The 26,665-nt window shown below is 36.0% G+C and overlaps 1 protein-coding gene and 1 pseudogene across 3 annotated transcripts; one reads left to right on the forward strand and one right to left on the reverse strand.

Annotated features, from left to right (window-relative positions):
- Window positions 1-78: 78 nt before the first annotated feature.
- On the forward strand, window positions 79-22,364 carry LOC124845829 (glycerophosphodiester phosphodiesterase GDPDL4-like). 3 transcript variants are annotated; one of them, XM_088116768.1, is made up of 10 exons: window positions 79-291; window positions 6,060-6,359; window positions 7,427-7,497; window positions 14,619-14,734; window positions 14,810-15,314; window positions 15,463-15,501; window positions 16,025-16,309; window positions 16,728-16,858; window positions 21,213-21,696; window positions 21,860-22,364. In XM_088116768.1, exons 5-10 carry the CDS (start codon window positions 14,843-14,845, stop codon window positions 22,153-22,155), a joined length of 1,707 nt encoding a protein of 568 aa, XP_087972894.1. In that variant the 5' UTR covers window positions 79-291; window positions 6,060-6,359; window positions 7,427-7,497; window positions 14,619-14,734; window positions 14,810-14,842; the 3' UTR covers window positions 22,156-22,364. The 3 variants fall into 3 exon arrangements, with proteins under 3 accessions (XP_087972894.1, XP_047178967.2, XP_087972895.1); XM_047323011.2 differs by lacking the exon at window positions 7,427-7,497; XM_088116769.1 differs by lacking the exons at window positions 79-291; window positions 6,060-6,359; window positions 7,427-7,497 and adding an exon at window positions 14,356-14,493.
- LOC124845830 (pleckstrin homology domain-containing protein 1 pseudogene) lies at window positions 17,656-18,398 on the reverse strand (annotated as a pseudogene).
- Window positions 22,365-26,665: the final 4,301 nt, after the last annotated feature.

The following is a 26,665-nucleotide window of genomic DNA, read 5'->3' on the forward strand; positions in this document are numbered from 1 at the left end:
AACCGTTAGCTAAAACGACATACGGTGTAACTTAAACGACAGTTTAGTCCACTATCATATATCACTCGAGCGTTGCAGTTGCAACCCATAAATAGTGCGTGACCAAAACTCTCGTTTTCTTCTCCGCCAAGTATTGCCGGAACTTCATTGGAAACAGAAACTTCGCCGGAATGTAGAAACCACGCGTTCTTCTCCGTTCATTCTCTCTCCTACAGTTTCTTCTTCTTCACTCGGTGCTTCGTCAGGTCTCTGCACAAGGATCCAACGCAACCACTTGGAACACTCTCTCTGGTTCGTCTCTCGTTTCACTCTTCTTTCTTTTTTTCCACTTCTGCATAGTGTTGCTGAGAAAATAAACAAAAAAAAATTATAAACAGAGGAATTGTTCGAATATTACTGTTAGAGTCAAATATACGTTACAATTATAATTACTCTCAAATATCGTAATGAACTTAATTTTGGATCTAATTAATATAGGGAAGAGGTATAATTATGTTTCAGCTGTATATATTTATCTCACATATAAGAAAAAGAAGAGTGATCTGAGATCAATGGTCACCTTAGCTTGATTTCACTTTCCTTTGCTCTTCTGCGTCGAGTTCGTGTTAGTTCGTTGTTATTAGTAAAATTATCCGTGCGTTTATTACATATGAATTTTAATTGAAGTTTGTTGTATAAAAGAAGAAAATAAACGAGGCTGAGGATTGATATACTGTATTGTACCGTGTTCTTGTGCCTCGGAAATTATATTGATATGTTAATTTGATGATTTTATAATTAGAGTGGGTAAGGAAGTGAGGATTTTGGTGACTTTTCGAAGTCAGCTGAGTTTTTTATATAGAGAAGTTTTATCCTTGCCAAGCTAAAATTATCCTCCGTGCAAGCTGGAAACTCATGATTTTAGTGGTATCAGCTAACTAAAAAATAGTGTTTTTTTTATCATTTGAATATATATATATATATATATATATATATATATATATATATATATATATATATATATATATATATATTAAATCATCAATATATTTTTTATAATCAAGATTTTTAAAAAGTTATTTTCAGTAGAAATTGAATAAATTCAACTTTTATTTGGTATAAAAGAGGTAGTGATTCTTATATTTATGTTGACACAATTGAATGAAAATGTTATATAAAACAAGTTAAAAAAAATTACAAGAGTCATTTTAAATATTTACAAGATTTATATTATCATGTACTACCAGGATCAAGATAAATATAAGAGAAGATATAACATTAATACTTTTCAAATAAAATGGAAATTAAATTGAAAAAAAGTAAGATATCAAAATAAATATTAGAAAAAAAAACTATTAAACCTTAAAGTAATAACTATATATTTTTAAGTAACTCCATTTCTTAAAAGATTGATTTGGATATAATTATTAAAATCTCACTAATAACTTTTAATTTCTTATGTTTTAGATAAGTTTAAAAAATTTTGTAATGTAAATTTAAGGTATAATACCTATTTTGTTCCCAATTTTGGTTGGAAATATTCGAAATGGTCCCAATTTTTTTTGCTATTTAATGTTGTCCTAAAGATCGTAATTTGTGTTCAATTTAATCCATTTTGCAAACGCCGTTTAAATGTTAACGGCCAAATGTCCAGCAGTGCAATAAGTGAATGATGTGGACACTTAAACTGCGGACTTGTCTTGACTGAAACATGACGCAACCAATGAGGGGTTGCCGCGTGACAGCCCATTTCTCACCCAAAATTAGGGTTTCAGATTGAGGGAAAGGGGAAAACCTAGTGGCTTCTTCCTCTTGCGTCGCTCACTTGCGTTCATGGTTGCTTGTGAATGAAGAAGCGGCGCTACTCAAGGGTTGACAGTAATGGCGCATTGGATTCATGAAGCGCAATGAAGATGATGACGGGTCTGTTTCATGGTTTAGACGAGTTAGGGTTATGTTGATTTTGGAATTTGCAGGTGAAAGATGTTGGCATCGCGGTGGTTTTTTCGATTACGGAGGCTTCTGTGGCTAGGCATTGAAGAAGACGAAGATGGTCTTCTGCGATGGCGGTTGAAGCTTCGTGCATCAATGGAGTTTGCGATTTCTGGGTTCTTCCGCAGGTTTCTGATGCGGCTGGTGATGGTGATGCATTGAGGATTGCGCGTGACGCTTGTGAGGTTGAACAACGGTTTGATTTAGGGTTCGAACGACAACGCTGATGGGCCGCCATGGTGATGGTTTGAGAAGGAGAGGCAGTGGCGTTGATGGGGATCCACGGTGGAGGAAGGGGAAGATGGTCCTAGTGGTGTTTCTGGGTGATTGTTGGACGGAGAAGATGAACAGCGGTGGTGGTCCACGTCATTCACTGATTGCATTGCTTGACATTTGGGCCGTTAACGATTTAAAAGGCGTTTGCAAAAAGGACTAAATTGAACACAAATTATGATTTTTAGGACAACATTAAACAGCAAAAACAAATTGGGACCATTTTGAATATTTCCAACTAAAATTCGGACCAAAATAGGTATTATACCTAAATTTAACTTTATAGAATGATATAAATCTTTTAATACTAAATTAAATTTCAAAAATTTCATCATACGATATATTACTTAAAATTACATTAGAAATTGGTTAGACACCATTTAATAAAGGTTTAATAATTCAGATAGTTCTTATTTTCCGAGACTTTTTTCAATTAGGTCCTCAGTTTTTTTTTTTTGTCTTAATTGTGTTTCTATTTTTGAAAAATTTAAGCAATTAGGCTCTTGTCGTTAGGTTTGTACTAACACCGTTAAAGAGGGTATCATATGTCACTTCGTGATTTTTTTGAATTTTTAAATATTTTTTAATTATTTTAATTTTAATTTTTAATTTTTTTTATTTTTTAAAATAAAAAAAATTGTCACATATCAAGTTAATATTGTGTCACGTGACAATGATAGTGTGACGTGGCATTGACAGTGTCATGTGACACTGTATTTATCACAATTTAGTTCCTATATTCTTATTTTGTCTCAATTTGATTTTGTATTTCTATTTTGTCTCAATTTGATCCTTGTATTTTTATTTTGTTTCAATTTAATCCTAATTTTTTTAAAATTAAACAAATTTTTTTCTTTCCAAATTCAAACAAAATTTAATTTGTATATAAATTTTTACAAATTTTTTTATACAAATTGATATTCTTTTATTAGAAAAATAAAAAAATTACGAACTAACATACAACACATTTTTAGTTATGTAGTATTAACGAAAATAACTTAATTGCATTACAATTTTCAAAACAAAAACTAAATTGAGACAAATAAAAATAAATAAACTCATTTAAAATTTTTCTACAAAATTAAACAACAAATGAAATCATTTACCTTAAATTATGTGAATGAACAAATTATAAAAATTAACATTTTAATAATAAATATTTTTGGAAAATGATATACAAAAATAGTCTTAATACTTCTTTGACAATTCATAAAAAGTGTTTCTGGAATTAAATATTAAGACTTGGATCACCAAAAATTCACTTAATAAAAATAGATTTAAAAACAAAAATTTAGAAAATGTACATATCGTTATTTCGTTTAGTTAAATCTTCTAAAATTATTCGTGCATCAACTTTCTTGAGACCCTTTTGAGCAAAAAATATATTTAGTTTAATCTTTTAATAATTTAATATAGAGGCCAAATTGATACAAAACAAAATATATAGGAACCAAATTGAGATAAAAGCAATGACATGTGGCCTGACAGTGACAAGTGACACTGTCATTGCCACATGACACAATGTCAGCTTAATACGTGACAATTTTTTTCATTTTTCAAAAGAATAAAAAAAAATAATTAAAAAATATTTAAAAATTCAAAAAAATCATGAGCTAACATGCGACACCTCTTTAACGGTGTTAGTACAGAACTAAGGACTAATGACAAGAACATAATTGTTACAATTTTTAAAAAATGAAGACTTAATTGAGACAAAAAAATAAGTGAGAGACCTATTTGAGAAAAATCACCGAAAATAGAGATTATATGAATGTTAAACCTTTAATAAATATATCCTAAAAATATTTAAAAAAAATAAATTATCAATTACATTATATGATGCAACTCAATCTTATAATTACAGTAATATTTTAAGAATTAATTCACTGAATTTCAACCTTGAATATTAAAGGTTTTAATAGCAAAACTTAAAAAATTTAAATATAAATGACCACTTTTGAATAATGAAAATGAGAAATCAAAATTTTTATTGCAATTACTAGATATATTTTTGCACACTTTAAATTTCATCTTCTCGTTCAAGAAGCTCGTTATAAAAGCCACTGATATTACATATTAACATTATTGATCTAGAGTGCATATGTATTAAGATAAAAATTACTGTAACAAAGACACAAACTTAATTGAATTTTTTTTTTTCATATTGATCGATATATTTATTAGAAATATTTTTCCATTCTATCTTTAATATTGTGTTTTGTTATTTGTGTTGATCAAGTGTTCCTTCAATCTATCAAACATTTTTTTTATTTGGTATACATGAAACGAAGATGTTTTCTCCCTACTATTCTTGAACATCTGTATTCTATATACTTATATATTTATTATTGTCATGAGTATAAATACACAAAATTTGCAATAAATCAAATATACAAATAAATGAATTATAATTTTAAAACAGAAATTAATTGATAATGAAATAAACCAATCAGATAGTGCCACCTTCAGAAAGATATGGTACAAACGTCAGCCCCGTTATAGAGATAAATAAGTAACCAAAAGTTACAAATCACGGTATGGAAGGTGAAAATCTTCCCCCTTTCTGACAGAGAGATCATAACAACTACAATCAATGAGTATTGTAAAGAAAAAGTTATAAAGATAAAAAGAAACATTTTGAAAATTTTATAATATATATTTATTGTGTTTATTACATTTCTTTCGTGTTTGTATATGTAAATTCATCTCTAAAATGTGTGTCCCAGACGGTTGCATCCCCAGGATCATCACTCCCTTCACGGAAATATCTCAAGTACTATTAGTCATAAACATAAACTACTAAGTCATCATAAAGTATTTTATTTTATATTAAAAATTAATGCGTAGAATTAGTGGGGACTATTAGGTAGTAATACATGAGCATATAATACTTTTTCATACGTAGAGGTGTGAAAGAAATACAAATATTTAAATAATTTATAATGATTTTAATCTTTATATTCGTGTCAAAATGAAATCCATATTTTAATTTTTGTCGTTAAAATTGATATACAAAGTATCTCTTTAATTTGATTTAACCTTTTTTTTTCAACCATCTTTATAATAATGAAACAAATGTCTAAGAAAAATTCAGAACTGAAAGTAACTATATGTTAACATAATTCTTTCTTCATTATCCCACATTAAAGACAAACTTTTCTCTATCAATTTGGCTTCAAGGCCCCCACATCTCTTAATCTACCTTCTTAAAAGCAGTTTCTTCCCGCATCCTATTTGCGTCACATAATTTCATATATTTTTATTTTCTTTTCGGGCTACCTAAACCCTTACTTACTGTCACTCGGAACAGAGAAAATAACACCACTCTCATCATCCCTACAACTTCGACTAGTATATTTATTCCTCCGCTGAACATCTTTAGTGCAATTATGTCATTTAGGATATAAGATCTTTCAAGATCTCATTCAAATTTTGTTCTAATGATAAATTTCACTTTTATTATGTAGAACAACTTTATGTGGTATTAGCCTGAAACCGTAATACTCTTATGAGGAATAGCTAGAAAACGCCTACTAGTTTTAATATGCACTCTTCTCTTATGATATAATTATTTTCTTTAATATTTTCCTTGTGTTTTCGTCATCAAATCCAAAACTTTGTGAATTATTAAATATAAACTTGTATGGAAATTCCTACAAATGTATCTTAATGATGTTAGATCTTAAAGTTTGGTTATGTAATTTAGAAAGGCACAGTGAATAGAGTTTTGCATGTCCTTTGAATGGATTTTTATGGAAAAAATGCGGTGTGTACTTTGTGTCTTGAAGCTGACATGGAGGAGTTGTATGGTGCAGGAAATCCACCGTTGGTCATAGCTCGTGGTGGTTTTTCAGGGATATTTCCTGATTCCAGTGATAGTGCGTATCTTTTTGCTGTAATTGCTAGTTTAAAAAATGTCATTCTATGGTGTGACGTGCAATTAACGAAAGATTCGCTGGGGATTTGCGTCCCGGACCTCAAGCTTGAAAATGCCACTAATATTGCTCAAATTGCTAAATATAAAAGTAGCACTTACCCAGTTAATGGTGTAATAACCAGCGGCTATTTTTCTGTGGATTACACCTTAAAGGAGCTACGTTCCAACAATGTCTTCCGTAAGTTCTACTCATGTTAATGATGTATTTAATTGTTACACAATATCATGCATTCCTCCATCTCTACATGCATATATAAGATTCTTTTAACTAATTTGCATAGATTAAAAAATTGATTAATTTAGTTAATTATATATTTGTTAAGAATACAAACACTTAAAATGGGTTAGATTAGATTAAATAAAATCTACAGAAGTCGGTTGGCACAATTAGAAGCTGACTATACTCAGTGAATTGGTTCATGGGATGTGGTACTAATTTATCAATAAAATAAATATAAAAATACTTAAAAAGTATAGTTTATAAAGATATCATATAAGTCATCTATAATTATTTTCTAATCATTCTATAGTTACAATACTTAATTTTTTAACCACACCCTTACTCATAAGTTATGGTTGAAGAAATTTTACTATGATACACTATAACACCATTTTAGTAAGTGTTAAGTCGTGCTTAACTTATAATTTCAGAGTATATAAACTCAGATTTGTGCTTCCATTATATATTATTATTAGTCTTTATATCTATATGATTTGAATCTTCAAAAGAGTGTATAAGAATAAACAAAATTATTAAAAAAATCTTCTAAAAGATAAAGAAATTTCTCAAAAAAATTTCAATATGAAGAAATGAATGTAATAACCAAATACATATGTTAGTTTTAAAATTTTTAGAGCCCTCCCAACCCTGGAAGGTTTTACCTCTGGAAATAGCCGACGGCATGCCCTGCATGCACATGATCACTGTAGTGTAGTGTACCCGGTGGACACGGAAGGAGGCTCAGTTTGATAAGAAGATGGCCCGATTGGTTAAAGTCGAGAGGGGGAGGAGGCGAATCATAAGCGATTAAAGAGCATTAAAGGTCAATCAATACGGTAGCAAGCAATAGAAAATAAAATATATGAATGAATATGACATTAATTAACAGGTAACGGTTGTTATTAGAAATCAAGTTTATAAATATGATATGGAGGTCCAGGTAAAGGTACTTTTGATCGAAATAATGACAGTGTTGAGACTTTTTGGAAAAAGACTGACTTGAGCGTTGGAGTGTTTACCTGCAGGAGAGGACCGATCAGAGCTGTGGAGTTGATATCTTGAGGGAGGACGCATTGGCAGCACATTGGAAGAGAAGGTAGCACAGTCTTGGACCTACATACTGAAACATTTTGGCGCCCACCGTGGGGCCGAGAGTGTGTTGAGGAAACCCAAGTGAGACCGCAATGACAGAGGAGCTTCAGTTACAGGTGTTACAAGAAATGCAAAGGCAGATGCAGGAGTTGAGAGCGGAGATGGTTGCAATAAGGGTGGATCGGGGCAACGGGGTGTCGGTGCAGTCGGTGAATAACGAGGTCACCAATCCGGAGAATGGGGGGAGAGTAACCATCCTACGCGTGAAAAGGGGACGCAAGAAGTAACTAATGCCTCAAGACGTAACATGCAGGGTGGAGGGAGAAATGTGGAGAATCAAGCTGGGCATAACGCAGGGAATCAGGCAGGGCAGAATGTGGAGAATCACGAGGGGCAAAATGCGGGAAATCGGCCGGGATACAATGTGGAGAATCCAATACCTATGAACAACCCGGTCCGTGAAGACTATTTAGTGCTTGTTGAACGCCCTGATCAAGCTGAGGGGCTTCATCCTTTTACCGCAGCGGTGATGAGGGCGCCCATGCCTGAAAATAAAGTTCTCCCGGTAATGGAAAAATATGGAGGGATAACTGATCCTGAAAAGCATCTTAGGTCTTTTGTTGATGCCATGGCGATTTATTCTTCAGATGATTCGGTTTGGTGCAGAGTGTTCTCATTGTTTCTGAAAGATGAGGCGTTGGATTGGTTTCATTCACTGCAACCGGAGACGTTGGACAGGTTCGCAATGCTAAGATATTTATTCAGTCAACAATACGCATCCAACAAAACGCAGGGATTGTCGTATCTTGCTTTAGTCCGGATGAGGCAAGGGAGAGAGGAAACACTTAAGGCGTTTATGGACCGCTTTAATCAAACCGCGCGTCAAATAAGAAATGTGGACCAGAAGTTAATCATAGGTGTCCTGACAACGACGTTGAGATCGAGCCCTTTTGCGGACTTCCTTTATGCAGAGGAACCCCAGATGTTGGCCGAGCTGCAGAATAGGGCAGCAAGATTTATTCGAATTGAAGAGGGGCGTGCTTTCTAGCAAGCACAGAGAGAAGAGGCGCTTCCGCTAGCCAGATCCAACAAGGGGAGGAAGGATGGAGGACGGATGTTGGGGAGAAGTGAAGGAGCAAGCGAGCAGAGGCATAGAGACCTCCCAGGGTGCCTTGGTACGTTCATTATACGCCTTTGAATGCACCAAGGGCGAAGGTGATGGAGGAAGCGTTAAGGGCTGACTTGCTAACCCTAGCACAATCGCCTACTCCTAAGGGGGCTGATGGGCGGAAGCATTGTCAATATCATCAGAACCTGGCACACACCACGAAGGACTGTATTACACTGAAGGATAAACTGGAAAGTTTAGTACAGGTAGAGCATTTGAGAAGGTATGTACAAGATAAGGGACGAAGCCCCCCGGGAGAAGCCGGACGTCCACCTAAGAGGAGTAATTATCTTGGGAAGGATGACCGGTCAAAGAAGGATCGGAGAAGCCGAAGTAGGAGCAGAGAACGACCCTTACGGGGCGTAATTAATACTATTTCGGGAGGATTTGCTGGTGGGGGACCTTCGGCATCAGTGCGAAAGCGGCACTTGAGAAGTCTGCATAGTGTTCACCGTGTGGAGGTGACAAAAAGATCAATGCCGAGGATAACCTTTTCGGACGAGGATTTTCATGCTCCTGATCCTAATTAGGATGATCTGATGGTCATAACGGCGGTGATTGTCCGGTATAGTGTGGGTAAGGTTCTGGTCGACCAGGGAAGTTCGGCCAACATCTTGTACTGGAAGACTTTTCAGCAAATGGACCTTTCGGAGGACATGATCATGCCATTCCATGAGCAAATCTTGGGATTTGCAGGGGAAAGAGTAGATACGAGGGGTTATGTTGATCTGAGAATGTGCTTGGGGGCGGAGAATAGCGCCAAGGAGTTGAGAGTTCGATTTTGGCTGGTGGGAGCTAACACATCTTATAATGTTTTGCTAGGCCGACCATGTTTGAATGCCTTCGGGGCCATTGTATCTACTCCGCATTTGACACTGAAATATCCATCTGACGATTGGAAAATTCGGGTTGTTAGGGCGGATCAAAAGGTGGCTCGAGAATGCTATGTGGCGGGGTTAAAAGTGAAACCACGGGTTTCAACTACGAAGGTAGGAGGATCGCAAGTGGCTATGGCGGAGCTGGACCTGAGGATGAACATGGAAGACCGGATGGAACCGTTGGGGGAGGTACAACCGTTTGTATGGGGAACGACGGGGGATCAGAGTACTACCATTGGTAGAAGCCTTACGGAGCCATAGAGTCGAGAGGTTTGTCGGGTTTTGATGGCAAATAAAGATCTATTCACGTGGACGACAGCTGATATGCCGGGGATTCATCCTAGTGTAATTTCTCACAAGCTATCCTTGTTTGCAAATGCACGGCCAATCGCCCAAAAAAGGAGGAGGCTGGGATTAGAAAAAAGAAGAGCAGTGGACGAGGAGGTCCGGAAGCTTATGGAGGCAGGTTTTATTCATGAAGTAAAGTACACAACTTGGTTGGCCAATGTGGTGATGGTGAAGAAATCCAACGAAAAATGGAGAATGTGCACCAACTTTACTGATTTGAATAAAGCATGCCCAAAGGATGCGTACCCGCTTCCCAGCATTGATGGGCTAGTGGATAGAGCCTCGGGGTATCAGGTGCTTAGCTTCCTTGATGCGTATTCGGGATATAACCAAATTCCCATGTATCATCCGGACCGAGAGAAGACAACATTTATAACTGAACGGTCTAATTATTGCTACGATGTGATGCCCTTTGGTTTGAAGAACACGGGGGCCACGTACTAGCGGCTTATGGACAAGGTGTTCCAACAGCAGATCGGGAGGTGCATGGAGGTGTACGTAGACGACATGGTTGTAAGAAGTCGGACGGTGGAGGAGCATGTGAAAGATTTGGAGGAAGTGTTTGAGCAGTTGCGTCGGTTTGAAATGCGGCTGAATCCAACAAAGTGCACGTTCGGTGTCCCAGCAGGAAAGTTTCTGGGATTCATGTTGACGGCACAGGGAATTGAGACTAATCCTCACAAGTGTAGGGCGGTGCTGGAGATGAGGAGCCCACAAAACATCAAGGAAGTTCAAAGGCTAGTAGGGCGTCTAACCTCCTTATCCAGGTTTATTCCCAAGCTAGCCGAGCGTATACGCCTTATACTGAGGGTAATGAAGAAAATTCCCAAGGAAGCTGGAGTGATCAGTGTAAGAAGGCCTTTACAGAGGTGAAGGAAATTCTTACTGAACTGCCTGTCATGGGGAGACTGGAGCCAGGACATGAGTTGCAACTTTTCTTAGCGGCGACGGATGGGGCAGTCAGTGCTGCCTTGGTACAAAAAACCCCAAAGTTTAAGTTAGTTTATTTCTTAAGCATGAGTCTCAAGGATCCCGAGACTTGTTATTAACAAGTGGAGAGGGTGGCCTTAGCCTTGCTTAATGCCGCTCGGAGACTTAGACCGTATTTTCAAGGGCATCAGATGATGGTTAGAACCGATTATCTTGTAGCCAAAATCTTGCGAAAGCTAGACTTGGCTGGCAGAATGGCGGGATGGTCGATTGAGCTTTCAGAGTTCAGTTTGCGTTACGAGCCGCGCGGGTCGGTACGAGGGCAACATTTGGCTGATTTTGCTGTTGAGCTACCTATAGAAGAGGGGGGAGAGGGACGTTGGAGGCTTTATGTTGATGGGTCGAGGGACCGCACGGGATAATTGTCGAGCAGTCATTAATCTTTAGGTTCAAAGTAAGTAACAATCAGGCGGAGTATGAAGCTCTATTGGCAGGCATGGAGTTGGCACGAGATTTGGGAGTCGAATTCCTGGAATGCAGGACGGATTCTCAGCTGGTGGAGGGGCATATGAAGGGCAATTTTCAGGTCAAGGATGATCATTTATTGCAATACTTTCACAAGGCTAAGCAGCGGAAGCTCAGTTTAAAACTGTGGAAGTGAAACATATTCCTCGAGAGGAAAATGTTCGGACAGATAGGTTGTCCAAGCTGGCCGGGGGAAAGGAGAAGGGACAATTGTCTTATTGTTATTAGGCAAGTCTTAATGAAACCAACCATTGATTATCTTCATGTATGTAACACCGTCAGACAAAATGATTGGAGGAAGGAAGTGATTCAGCTGATGAAGGAGCAGGACGGGGGGAATAACCCTCCCAATGAAGGAGGGGAAAAGAATTGCTAGATACATTATGGTGGGAGAGGATTTGTATAGAAGAGGTTATACTACGCCGATGTTGAAGTGCTTATCCAAAGAAGAGGTTAAGTACGTTATGAGGGAGTTGCATGAAGGGATTTATGGCAGATAGACGGGAGGTCGAGCGGTCAGAGCTCGAACATTGATGGCAAATTTCTTTTGGCCGACGATGGAAAAAGATTGTGGTGGTTTCGTGCAAAAATGTGTAAGTTGCCAGGAACACAATAATGTTTTCAATGCCCCAGCTACGGAGTTACACGGTGTCATTTCCCCTTGGTCGTTTGCCTAGTGGGGAATGGATATTGGAGGTTTCTAATTCTTATCGCACGGTGTCCAGCTCTTCGGCTAACAGAGATTTGGTGGAACCAACAGCGTAATTCATACAGATGATGGCCCGAGACGTGAGTTCGTAGGCCATGTCCAAAGCTTCCCCGGGTGACATTTGTTTGAAAGGAGTTTTTTCCTCAGGGGTAAGGTTAAATTGAAGTCGTTCGACGACTTGAACGTGCGGGTCAAGGGGACCAGTGATCTTCCTTTTCTTATTGGAAGGAACGAGTTTGTCACGAGGGATTTTCTTCTTCGAATCATCCCTTGAAGCATTTGTGCTCGGGGGCTTGGTAGAGGCGACAGAAGGTTTTGAGGAATCGGAAGCCTTCAGGGTGGTATTTGCATGGGTATAAGGAGATTTAGGAGCGACCATCTTCGAGGAGGAAGCGCCTGCGCCTGATTTCTCTAGGTCCTTCTTACGAGACATCATGCGTAAGAAAGCTTGATGCTTCTCCATCCCGCCAAATATATCTGAAATGATAAGACAAATTTAGACGAGTCAATAGTGATTGATCAACAAATAGGAAGTAAAAGACAACTTACCGAACACTCTAGCACGTAGAGTGTCAGACCCAAGTAGGCCGATGAGCTTGTGAGACGAGGTCTTGCGGGGTAACTGGTTGATTTGGCCGATAATATCTATTTCTTCGGGAGTCATGTCAGCTTTAGCCTAGGAGATCACTTTCCTAGGATTCTCGGTCCAGTAAAATGGGAACTTTGGTTGGCCGTCATCGAAATAAAACTTTGACTGGTCGGAACATCTTATGGCAACTTTGAAAAAGTTAGTTTTGAAATCTTTGTACGAAGTGTTAAACAGGGTAAATAGCTACATATCCTTTACAGGGGTTAGAGATATCCAAGATTTGTTCGGGTGAGGAAGAGCGCGAAAGAAGTAGAGGAAAGAAGCTGGAGTAGGGGTTAAGACCAGAGCGGTACACAGGACGCAGAAGGCTTGCATAAAGGCCCACCCATTGGGATGAAGTTGGGTAGGGAAAACGTTGAGTTCCCGCAAAACACCCATTTGAAACTCAGAAAAGGGAAGACGGACCCCCAAATCGCGGAATAAGGTAACATAGACATAGAAGAAATCTAATCCGTAACCTTCACGACCGTGACAAGCCCTCTCGTTCGGTCGGCATACTACTAAAGAGATGTATTCCGCATCCTTTAGGTCGGTCAATAAATCCACTCGTTCAACTAATAGCGTTATGGATTTGCTAGTAGTGAAGTAGGGGGAGTAACAACAAACCTCATGGGGAGCCCATTGGTACCCCTTTATCTGTGAGGGTGGGTTGATCCCGAACCATTCGAGAGAGTTGTCAACGTTTAATATGATTTCATCGGAGGTGTGCCCGGGACGACCACTGTCGCCTTCTGACCCTAGGATTGAGGACCCCACTGACGGTGATGACTCTTCCGCATCGTCAGCATACCCGCGACCTTCGCCAGCAAGCTCATCGGTAGACCAGGTGGAGGAAGACATAATCACCTTTTTTGGTAGTGAGATTCGGAGCGGGAAAGGAAGAAGGAATGCAACGAAAATGAAGTGGACCCTGTCCCTATTTATAGCACGCAAAAGCAGTTTTAAGAGCGGATCAATGCCCTCCATGGCCAAGAGATCTAACGGTGGAAAAGATGTGACTCTTCGCATGAAATGGCAGTGTTCAGGTGGAAAGGCGCAACCTTTCAGCTCCAACAAGTATGTCATGTTCAATCAATCAACAGTCACTACGATTCACGGGGCACCACCCCTTTCGCGTTTACTTTCGCTTGGGGCTTGGGGGGCTTATGTAGTGTAGTGTACCCAGTGGGCACGGAAGGAGGCTCAGTTTGATAAGGAGATGGCCCGATCGGTTAAAGCCGAGAGGGGGAGGAGGCGAATCATAGGCGATTAAAGAGCATTAAAGGTCAATCAATGCGGTAGCGAGCAATAGGAAATAAAATATATGAAATGAATATGGCATTAATTAACACGTAACCGTTGTTATTAGAAATCAAGTTTATAAATATGAGATGGAGGTCCAGGTAAAGGTACTTTTGATCGAAATAATGACAGTGTTGAGACTTTTTGGAAAAAGACTGACTTGAGCGTCGGAGTGTTTATCTGCAGGAGAGGACCGATCAGAGCTGTGTCTTCAATAATTAATACCGTTCTTAATTAGATAATTTAATGGCAACTTATACAATCAAGAAAAATGTGTTTCCATAATAGTAGATTGTTCTGGGAATATGATGGATACTATCTTGCAATAGAAATTATCATTTTTGAGGCCTAGAGTTTATATACATATTTGCTTATTACAATGAGTATGGGACATTGATTATTGATGATAATAGAAAAAAGGCTAATCTTTTGATAGATTATGCCGTAATCTCTTTCTCGATCTTTATAAATGAATTGAAATCTTCAATCCTGTTCTCCAAATCAACTTCAAGGTAAGTCATCGATTAAGCAGCATATGTACATTTTTCATCTGGCAATATCTGTCATTTACTATGAATTACATACACACACAGATAGATAGATATATTAATTGCTGACTATTTTAGTTACTGGACAGTGGTTCAGGGAAATTACGCACGAACAAACAGGCTTGATAACAATGCATTCAAAATTCTTTCTGTGAATGATGTGGTTGAAACAGCATCCCCGCCAGGATTGTGGTTGAATATACAGGTATAATGATTTTCATTTACGTAGTATTCTAGTTTTTCACAAAACTAAACGTCTCTTTTTTCGGATATTTTGCAGCATGATGCATTCTACACACAACACAAATTGAGTATGAAAAACTTCGTACGTTCTGTTTCCACAACAGTAAATGTCAGTTACATCTCATCACCTGAAGCTGGTTTCCTCAGAAGCATTAGAACATTCATCAATCCAAAAACAACAAAACTGGTCTTCAGGTTTCCGGAAAACGAGGAAGTAGATCCATCAACCAACCAGAGTTATGCTTCACTGTTAAAAAATCTAACATCTATCAAGACATTTGCTTCAGGAATTCTTGTTCCCAAAGGCTACATATGGCCTGTGGATCCAAAGAGTCATTATCTACAACCTCATACATCTTTGGTCTCCGATGCGCACACAGTGGGGCTGGAAGTCTTTGCTTCAACTTTCATGAATGATATTCCAATCAGCTACGATTACAGCTATGACCCTATTGCCGAGCACCTAAGTTTCATTGAGAATGGAAACTTCTCTGTTGATGGTGTGTTGTCTGACTTCCCTCTAACGTCATCTGCAGCTATAGGTAAGTTACGTTTCTCCATTTTTTTAGGATAACCTTTCTTGTACAAACTGATAGCATCTTGCCTACTATTACCATTTTTCTTCTACGGAGAGATTGTATTTGTTCATTAGGATGGATATGACTATTCATTTCTGTTCTTATTATGCAGACTGCTTTGCACACATGGGCCTCAATGATCCGAAAAAAGGTGCGTTAAAAGTCAGGCTTTTTCTTCCTACTTCTGATTTCCTGATTACCTAATCTTTCGAAACAAACTTTTTGGAATTTTTAGAACTAACTTTCTGAAAATGCATTTTGAAATGAGCTTTCCCAAAAAAAAATTCCAAAATAAGTTTTTTCGAACATATATGATATATTTCAGAACAAAACTTTTAGAATAAACTTTTCAGAATATAAATGATAGCTTTCGAAATGAACTTTCCAAAATGAGCTCTCTCTTCTTCCGCTCACTGAGTGTACTGGAGAACGAGGTGCAGCGACATTAGCGGCAGCAATAGCAGCAGCTGTGGCGTGAAGGAGAGAACTTTAGTTTTTTTCTGGTAATATGGGATGCAGGAAGAAAAATCCCTAAAATCAATGCTTTGTGATGCTTGTATGATTATGTACTCATCTTGTTCTTTAGTCTATCCCTGCTTGATTCATGTGCAGTTCTATGCTGGTGTAAATTGCATCATTGCTAACCAGATACGTTCATTTTGATCATGTCTCAGTAAACACTTTGGTCATCTCAAAATATGGAGCGAGTGGAGAATATCCTCCTTGTACCGACTTAGCGTATGAAAAGGCTTTTTCAGATGGTGCGGATGTTCTTGACTGTCCTGTTCAGATGTCAAAGGATGGAATACCGTTTTGCTTTAGCTCTATTGATCTTATCCCGAACACAAATGTTGCTCGATCAGAATTCAGCAGCCTTAGCAAATCTATTCCAGATATCCAATCTGGTGATGGAATATTTGCATTCGACTTGTATTGGAATGATATATCAAGCTTGACCCGTAAGTCAAATGGTCCAATACTCTTCATTCAGGTTATTTATACAAGAGACTTATCAAACAGTGAATGCCTTATACCTTAATTAAGTGAAATTTCATGTCTAATTAGATATAAATACACAATGCAAGCAAATCATGTGTTAGGAATAATTGGAACAAAACCTTTCTTCACAGAATAATCAATTTTAGTTGTCATAGTGTTTTCATGTGTAAAATATATGATTTAAGGCTGGATATGGACCTATCCCTGATCTGACAAATCCCGAGTATTTGTTACTGTTTGAAAGACTAATCTCATGCTTTTTGTTTTGGCCCTCGGTTGCATTTCCTTTTGTATGAATATATTTTACCTATCAATATACGAAAATGTAAAAACAAATATTTGATGGCTGTATTTTTCTTTTCTTCCTTTTCCCTGCAGCCTCAATGCTGAGCCCGTTTAGCAACTCCAATTTGTATAGAAATCCAAAATTTAACGAGACAGTAAAATTGTTAACATTGTCAGAGTTTTTGAATTCCACGCAAGGTCTAGGTGTTGTGATCATCATTGAGGTACGTTCTGTTCTGACCATTATTTCAGTAATTTAGTCTTTAATTCGTTCCATTGACTGTAAATTATGGGAACATGTAATATCTGTAGTAAAATGCAGTAAGGCACAGTTAACTGTGAAAGATGTGGTAAACCATAAAAAAATCATTTGTCATGATCATTGAGAGGCATTAATTTCATCCTTGTAAACACCCAAGTAGCAATAAGGAGACAGTCAAGTAACTATTGTTGGCAGCATTAGGTAACTACTTCTGAATGTTCTAATCAACTTTGAGAAAAATGAATACAAAATTAGAGAACTAGATGTACCTAGGCATTAAATTAAACTATGAATTGTTTTGCTGTTATAGCCATGTAGTAATCCTTATTACTGGAGGAACAATATTTCTTGAGATAAGACAATATCAAATACTAAACTAATAAACCACTTGATTTTTAAATGTCTATTTAGTACGTCACGAAAGTAAGGGTAAAATTTCGAGTTTGTGAGTTGTTTTTGTGTCGATAATTTTGTTAATTCAAATGCTGTCTCTAATATGTTTTGCAATGCTTACAATGATCAAACATCAATCTGCTGTCACCGAAGAAGTGTTTGAGTGTTTTCCTTTTTCAATTTCTGGGAAAGCTTCCTTTTGAAACCATGTTGGTACACACAAAGTCACACATCGCATAAAATTAAAGATAAAAAATTAGAGATAATCATAGATTTATATACACTATCAGAAAACTTTTGGAGTGATACCAAGAGCCAAAAGCGGACAATAGCTTTCATGAACCTTGGGTTTGCATCGATCCAGAGTAGGAAGAGATCTCTAATACATAACTTGTTATAAGTTTTCACCGTACTATTACAATTACATCGAAAAGATTGGACATATCCACGAAACCCAAAAACATTACAATTTCATAGCAGTTTAGGTACATAAACAGAGTTTCCTCGCAAGAACGAGCACGATCGGCGTCGATGTAATAAATTATAATGTACACAAATACAGTAAAACGGACAAAGAAAAGGAGAATTCACCGAAAGAGGCAATTGGATAGCAGAGCACGTCATCAGCGCTTGGCGGAGTTGTTATCATAATCGACGATCTCGGAATCAGTGACGGATCTGGAGTGCTGGACGATGGAGCGACCGATGGAGTTGATCCAGTCCTCCTTCTCCTTCTCGGAATCGGCGATGAAGTACATGGTGTCGGAGCGCGTGGAAAGCTCAAATGCGTTGGGCTTGTTGAGGATGTCTTCGGCGCCTTTGACGGTGAGGCACGTGGCGACGGGGATGACACCGCGTGGTCGAGAGGTGCGTGTGACGGCGGAGTCCTTGAACCAGAAGAGTTTGCCCTGCTTAAGGACGAACCAACGGCGGCGCCAGGTCTTGATGTACTCGCCCTGCTTGGTGAGCCATCCAGTTCGCTCGGGATTGGACCAAAACTCGACGCCGTCGTAGTTGGTGGAATTCTCCGACATGCCAAGCGCCGCGCGCCACAGGCTCTCCATTGGAGCTGGAAGACGAGAACTGGTTGAATGATTCCGTGGCCAGTGTTAACTAAAATATTAAATAAAAATAATGATAACATTAAAATAAAAATATTGATATTTTAAAACATAAAGAACTAAATATATAATATTATATATATATATATATATATATATATATATATATATTATAAAATATAAAATTTTATTTAATTATCTTTTATAATTAGATTATTATTTTCTTTAATAAATAAAAATAATCTTTTTTATTTACTAAAACAGTGTACGTTTGTTTAAAACTAATTAAATAATTTTATTACTTGAAAAACTAGATATATTTTCTTAGATAATTTTCAGAAATGCTTTTTAGTATAATAAATATGCTATATATAAACTGACAAGTGTTTTTGTAAATAAACTAAATCTTAATATTTATTTTGGTCTCTCGAAAGAGTAAAATGTTTAAAGTGGTCATACTTTTCTAAAATAGTTGGAAAGAGTATAAAGTTGTGAAAAAACGGATAAAATTAATTTGATTTTGCTTATGGCGTAAAAAATATAACGTGCAGTGGCCTTCGTGGTCAAAATTTAATGAGTTGTTCACTTTTTCTCATACCTGACACATAAAATGACATGTCAATTTTGAATTTATTTCATCTTCCACCTCCAGAAACGTTAGAGTCACAAACCGTCGTCATCAACACCTCAGACCACCGCTAAGGCTACCAGCTTCTTCCTAATAACCAAATCATATTTTCCTCCTCCATGTGCCACCGCAACAAAACCAAAAAACCACCATCATCTTCTCTGCCAGACTTTTGAAAAAACTCAGAAACAACCATGTGAACTCCATCAACAACCGCGAACAATCACAACCAGCCAGCATGGCCAATTTTCATCTCCTTCCTTGCGATTCAACCATAGTGAAACCTCTAATCCCAAATCTACGAGCAAATCGCGCATCTCCTTCATCACAAAACTCAATCACAATATTGTCCATGGTAACCAAAACACGAGCTCCTCCACAAATCTCCGCCTTCGAAACCTGCAAGAAACCGCAAAGACCTAAAGAAACCCAAATCGAGCCTCATACATAATCATCGAGAACCTTGGGAAAACCAAATTCCAAATGAACACTAATCGTAGGATAGGAAACCCCAAATTAGGAACCCTAATTGCAAGTTCATCGCGAATAAAAAAACGCTCAACCTTCCGGCGAAAATCACCGAACCAAAATTTGCCATCAGCGCTCAAACTCTTCAAACCTGTAAGCAAACCCTTCATCGCCAGTCTTCATCACGCCATCAACATCTGCATCTTCTACAACGCAGAGCAAGCAACTTCTTTTCTTTTAACCTTCTGTCAATTTTTTTTTCAAATTTAAATTTTACACGTCATTTAACCTCACAGTACCACGTAATGACAACAATTGGACAACTCATTATGTTTTGTCCAGGGAGCACCTACACCATTAGATTTTTGACACAAAGCGAAAAACATTAACTTCACCTGTTTTTTCACAACTTGAGATAAACATTTCTCTCTTTCGAGAAACAAAAAAGGTATTAAGCCATAAACTAATATATATATATATATATATATATTTCAACGTGTAAGTTAAAATATTAATATCATAAATAATAATTTGATATAAATCAATATTAATTTAATATAATTATACTTATATATTAAATACATATAACATTAATATTTTATATATAATACTAAAATATATTAATATTAATATGATTTTTATATAAAATTTATATATTAAAGTGTGATTAATATAGAATTAACTATATCTTTTAAAAAGTGTTACTCTTAGTAACATTTAAAATATATATATATATATATATATATATATATATATATATAATTAAAAAGTATTATAAAATATATATTAAATAGTGTAATGCATTAATTATAATTATAGAAAAAGAAAATAAAATTCTTTTATAGGCAACAATATTTTATTCCAATAAATTTGTATAATAAGTTGAGATTTGTATTCTGTTTTTTTTTATAATTATGAAAACTATTTTTTAACACAACATTATCTTTAAAATTGTAAAAGGTTTCTCATATCAATTTTCTTTTTCTAATAGTTCATATCACAAGTATTTTTCAATTATTTTGAAAAATGAGATCTTTAGGAACTCAAATGACATGTTTTTAGCTAAAAGGTAGAAAACTGATGTTTTTAAAATACTGATCTATTTTTTGAAGAAAAAAAAAGATTCGAATTATGCGGCCAAAGTTGTAGGAGATTTTTTCATACCGTAAAACCTTATAAAAATATAAATGTATCACTGCAATGAATGGAAAATGTTGAGAAGGTATACTTGATATGAAATTATCATGTATTAAAAAAAAAAGACTTCAGAAATACAAATTTAAATAAAAAATATACATTTAATTATTTAAGATTTGAATAATATTTCACACTTTACAATCTAATATTTGTTACCTTTTTTATATTCGAATATACTTGAAGTGTGTCGATTATGGGAGTTGCTAGGATGGAGTTGGATCCAAAGTACAATTTTTTATTGTCATTATCTCCTTCATGGTTATCGTGATTAAAACAACAATGATAAAAGCAATGGGTTTAATTGGCAGTTCCATAAGCATATTTGGGCTTCAAAGTTAATATTTCTCTGTGCCCTAAATTATTAAGGTTTGTGGGGTTATGACCCTGAAACCTAATAGAACTTACCTTACAATGGTCAAGAAGGCTGTGGTGTTCGGGTGAGGAATTATATTTTTGAAGAAATGATAATATTAGCGTATTCTTAGCATGTCAAATGATAAGATAATGAATTTCTAAAATTTATTTGTTCTCGTTTAAACTGAAATTACGTTGTTTTCTACATTTGTCAGAATGCACCATATCTTGCAAGGAAACAAAACTTAAGCGTGATTGATGCAGTCATTGATAGTTTGAGCAAAGCAGATTATGATAAACCAGGGGCTCCAAACGTTATGATTCAGTCTACTGACAGTTCTGTTCTACTGAAATTCAAAGAGAAAACAAAGTATGAACTTGTCTACATGATTGATGAGTTTGTTGGTGATATCACTGATTCAGCTCTTTCGGATATCAAAAGATTTGCTAGTTCTGTGGTTATCAAAAAGGGTTCTGTGTACCTGACAAATGAATACTTCCTGACTGGCTCTACAAAGACGGTGCCAAAGTTAAAATCTTCTAATCTCTCTGTTTACGTACAAACATTCCACAATGAATATGTATCTCAGCCATGGGATTTCCTGTCAGATCCAATTGTGCAGATCAACACATTTGTTCAGGATGCTCGCATTGATGGTCTCATCACAGGCTTCCCTCAAACAGCCAACAGATACAGAAGTAAGTGCATACCTTTTATGTATGGTTCTTGTAATTCATTTAAGGTTCATTTTTCCAATAAATTCAAATAGGCTTCACTCATTTTGTTTTTTCCTACTATTAAATTCAGATCTACCATATGAAGTCTGAGTTACTGCTTATGATTTTCATCATCCTACTGCAGGGAACAGATGCTTAAATTTGGGTAACAGCACTCCTAATTACATGAAACCAGTTGAAATAGGAGGCCTTTTTCAACTCATAGACAAATCTTCCTTACCACCAGCTATGGCTCCAATCCCTCCCCTGATTGAAGCTAATGTAACAGAACCCCCTTTGGCTCCCTCTTCTGAAATAGTCCCATCTAGTTCTATTGCTGGAGCACCAGGAGCACAACCAACACAAAATGCACAGCCTAAGTTTGCTGTCTGCTTCACCATCTCCTCTCTCACAGTGCTTGTAGCCTCTCTTCTACTTTGAGTGGTGCAGGCTTCGTTATTCTGGCTATAGCCCTCTATTTCCACATTTCTTTCTGGGTTAGGTAGAATCAAGCTTCTTCATAAATCCTAATTTCTTACTTGTACCAGTAAATTATTTCCATCACACAGTAAAATATTGTTTGATAAGGTTTTGCTGCTGTTGATAACTGTTTCTGGTATACGTAAGTAAAGTATTATTCCCATTCTCTATTCTCTTTCTGGCCTACTAGTAAGTAACTATTCAGCTACTTATTTTATATATGAATTTTTTTTTTCTAGATGAGCTATATTTTATCTTCTATTGTAAGATATATTTTTCATCTTTCCCAAAATTAACTTTTAGTAGAAAAATGGAAATTAATAGAATGTAATTAGTTATTGAATTAAAGATTGATATCAAGTGATATTTTTAATAGTTATGCTTCTAGATTTTATTATCTAAAGTTATATATATATATATATATATTAGATTTCAAGTAATATTTTGGTAAGAAATTATATTTCATTATAATTTTAAATAGTTGTATTTTTGTTTTTATAAAATATATATTTTATTAAAAATGAAAAAATAATTGATTAAGTAAAATAATAATATTAAATCAATAATCTAATATAACAGAAATCAAGTTTATTCTAACACCCATTAAAATATTATAATTATTATATAAGAATCATCACATAGTCAATACAATAAAACAATTAACTAAAAAGGAGAATATAAAATCGCATTACAATTATACAAAACATAACTACAATTAACTTTATACACAAGATCCTAAATCAAAACTATGTACAAAATGGTTTATCTAAAACTAAAGAACACAAGTCTATATTAAGATAATTACACGTTGGTGACATCTCCACCTAATGCTTGCTCCAAAGACACTCCATCTCTCTTTACTCACATCCACCAGATGATCATTGCCCAAGAATCAACATAGAGTAATAAAACAACAAAGAATACATAAAATAGGGTAAGCTAATGATAAAATAATCCAAAATGGCATAATAAAATTGCTTCATATATCACATTTCATACAAAGTAAAACAAACATCCTAATCATGCCATAAACCTATACTTGACCATCAGGATATAATATGATAGTCAAGTCATGGTGGCTTTTGCACTTGTATGGTGGAACAATTGACCTACTCAAAGTTACTACACAAGGTTAATCCGTTAAAACGTCCTTTGCCAAAAAGAGAAAAGCCTTCAGGCTAAGCCCTTCTACTGCTCTCATGACATCACTCACATCTCTCTAATTGAGCATGAATAATCATTAGAGTGTTAGGATAACCCCAATATCAAAACTTCTTACATTTATACCAATAACACTTGATAAAACCACAAAGAATTCTCCTTAGAACTCTTACAACCTCAATTCCATACCATCGTGTATTTCAAATCATATTACTAAGTATCAAGTTGCTAGCGAGCCAAACCACTTGCTTAGCGAGAGCTCAAACAAATAGCTTCTCTAGCCCAGTGAGCTGGCTCGCCTAGCCTCTTAAACTCACTACCAAAGAACCCCAAAACTTGCCAAGTTGCCTTCACTCTCCTAGAGAGAGTAGAAATGGTAAGCTCCACCAACCCAATGACCTAGCTCGCCTAGCCACTAAAACTCTGCTAAAACACTCAATCACTCGCCCAACGAGCCATTGGCTCGCCCAACCACTCTGCATTATTCTGCAAAATACTAATTTTGCAGAATTTGCAACCTCTCATCCTCACATGTCCTATTTTAGGCTCTCATATCAACTTCTACTATTTTCAATTGATACTTTAAGCCTCAGTTAACCTATCCAAGTGCATAAGATCCAACCTAAACCAAGTTTTAACTCACTCCACCATGAAATTCCAACTTAAAACCACTAACACACCACTTTATAGACCCTCAATCAATTCTACCTATTTTAGCTCATAGTTAAGCAACTTAGGGGTCTGAACAAGTCACAAATAACTCAAAGAAAGACCATACACATTCCAAATTACCTCAAAACTTCTGAATCAAAAACTCAATACTCAAAACCTCAACTTTGCACCTATAAACCATCCAAAACACAACTAATTGACTATTACCTATTTCTATATCATATTTCAGCTAATTCACAACTCAAACAAGTCTTAAAAGACCTTAAAACAGACTCTAAAATTCAGTTTCCTCCCTTTAACCCTTAACTCAAAATCTCATATACCAAAACCCCTCATTTTAAAGCCAAATGACTAATAAGACAATATACATTTTGGTTTCTCCATACTACACCAAGTTCATGCAATAAATCTTCACAACATCAACCATTCACAAGACAATAATCACATTCAACCAGATTCATATGACTAAATTAAATCAATCAAACACACATTCTACATCAAAACACTCAATTTAAGCATCAAAATCAACATACATTCAACTCACATACTATTAACGATCAATGCATACATTAAAAGAAAACACTAGCTTCCCTTACCTTGATAGAAAACTACCACAACTCTACTCAGCTCACTACCATTGCTTCGATCTTAAGAAAATCTAGAAACGCCTACACAACACATAATTGTGATAAAAAAGAGTCCTTAGAACCTCTGATCAACAAGAAATTAGGAAAGAGAAGTGGATAACACATGCGAGAAAGAACCCCTATGCATGGTCTCAAACTAAGAGCGAAAGGAAAAAGAGTTGAAACTTGCTCTAGAAAGAAATTTGATCGGATGATAATGGAGATTACACTCTTGTGATTTCCTAGACACCTTTTGATCGTCAAACAGATGATCTAAGAGTCACAAATTGTAGAGAGAAGGACAAGGGAACTCATAGAAGGATTTATACAGAGATGACGAGTGTTTTAGATAATCAAACGAGTTTAAGAAATTTTATTTATATTTATTGAATTATTTTAACGTTAAAATACTTGGTCTCATTATTTTAAAACACTTATCAACTCTAATACTCTATTTTCTAGGTTCTTACATTCTTCTCAACAACAAAAATTTTCAACCTCGAAAAGTAGATTTGCCAGAGAACAAGTGAGGATAAGACTCTCTCATGACTCCCTCTAACTCTCACGTAAAGTCACATGTTCTTGTATCCTAGACAACTTTGACTAAATTAATGGTTTTTCTTGTAAGTTGCTTCGTCTGACTCTCTATAATCCCAATAGGTTGAACCTCCACTAGAAAATCTTCTTTGGCTTGGACATTATCAACATCAAGCACATAAGAGGGGTTTAACACATACTTCCTAAGTTGTGAAACATGAAACATTGGATGAAGATTTGACAGCTAAGGAGGCATAATTATCACATTAGGTACTGGACCCACTCGACGTAGAATCTTATAAGGACCAATGCACCTAGGAGACAACTTTCTCGAACGAATAACTCTTCCCACACCAAAGGCAGGAGTCACTCATAGAAAGGCATCATCTCCAACTGCAAACTCAAGCGATCTTCATCTCTGATCAACATTGGACTTATGCTCTAAATTGCCTTCATCCTCTCTTGTATCAACCTCACATCCTCTCCCTTCTCAATGTCTAAGTGATATTTTTCTCACATGATTATCATCATTTTTCAATACAATTTGATTGTCATTATTCCTCTTAGTTAGCAATAATAGGTAATAATGTTATTCTAAATTATTTTTAGTCCGTATTAATACAATGAACTATAATTTTATAATTAATCATTTATATATATATATATATATATATATATATATATATATATATATATATATGTTAAACCACTTTCACAGTTTCTATTTCTGTTGGGTTTTCTAATATAGGTTCCTTTCTTATTTTTTCCCCAACTGGATCCCTAAAAGTGAAAAACTGAAGCAATTGGCTCCCTGCCATTAAATTGGGTTAACGGGATTAACTTTCTCATGAGCTGTCAGTTAGACGTAGAATATTTTAATTACGTGGCCATTATGTTAGATTACGTGGCATATGTAGAGCATGTTAGTGGAATATATAATTAAAAAATAAAAAGAAAAAGTTTCTGATAATTGAAACCCAAATTAGGGTTCATCATCTTCAATATGACGAACATCAAAATGCCAAACATTTGAGAATTTAGACGAACATCACAAGAAGATGGTGAAATTCAGTACACAATATGTCGAATCTAGTATACTCACAAAAATCTCACATGTAGAGTGACTCAAAACACATCAAAATTATGACTCAAAGGTGATCATTGATCAAAATCACAAATTCTGCATTGGATAAAGAACCCACTAGAGAACAATGAAGGAAATGGGACATGGAAAGTCACCCAATTCCAAAAATCAGTGGGGATGAAAAATTGAAGTACCCAAAACTGCAAAGAGGAAACTTTATTTAATGGGGTTCAATCATATGTCGTCATAGTGACGGAAAAAGAGACATGAGATCTTCCTAGATTTATTATTTCTGCAAAATTTAGGATGAAAAAGAATGGAACGGTGGACAAAACCCGCAACCTCCAACGAACCGTGACTCTGTTTTCATTTTCTTTTTGTTGTTGTTGTG

The sequence above is a fragment of the Vigna umbellata genome, chromosome 5 (assembly GCF_029865625.1).
Source record: "Vigna umbellata cultivar VRB3 chromosome 5, Vumbellata_1.0, whole genome shotgun sequence".
NCBI classification, from domain to species: Eukaryota; Viridiplantae; Streptophyta; class Magnoliopsida; order Fabales; family Fabaceae; genus Vigna; species Vigna umbellata.

Bases quoted from the DNA above. Each gene is read 5' to 3' on its own strand.
- LOC124845829 (XM_088116768.1), top strand. From the start codon at position 14,843: ATGAAAAACTTCGTACGTTCTGTTTCCACAACAGTAAATGTCAGTTAC. The intron at 15,315-15,462 runs GTAAGTTACGTT...CTTATTATGCAG, and splicing joins AACGTCATCTGCAGCTATAG to ACTGCTTTGCACACATGGGC. The intron at 21,697-21,859 runs GTAAGTGCATAC...ATCCTACTGCAG, and splicing joins AACAGCCAACAGATACAGAA to GGAACAGATGCTTAAATTTG.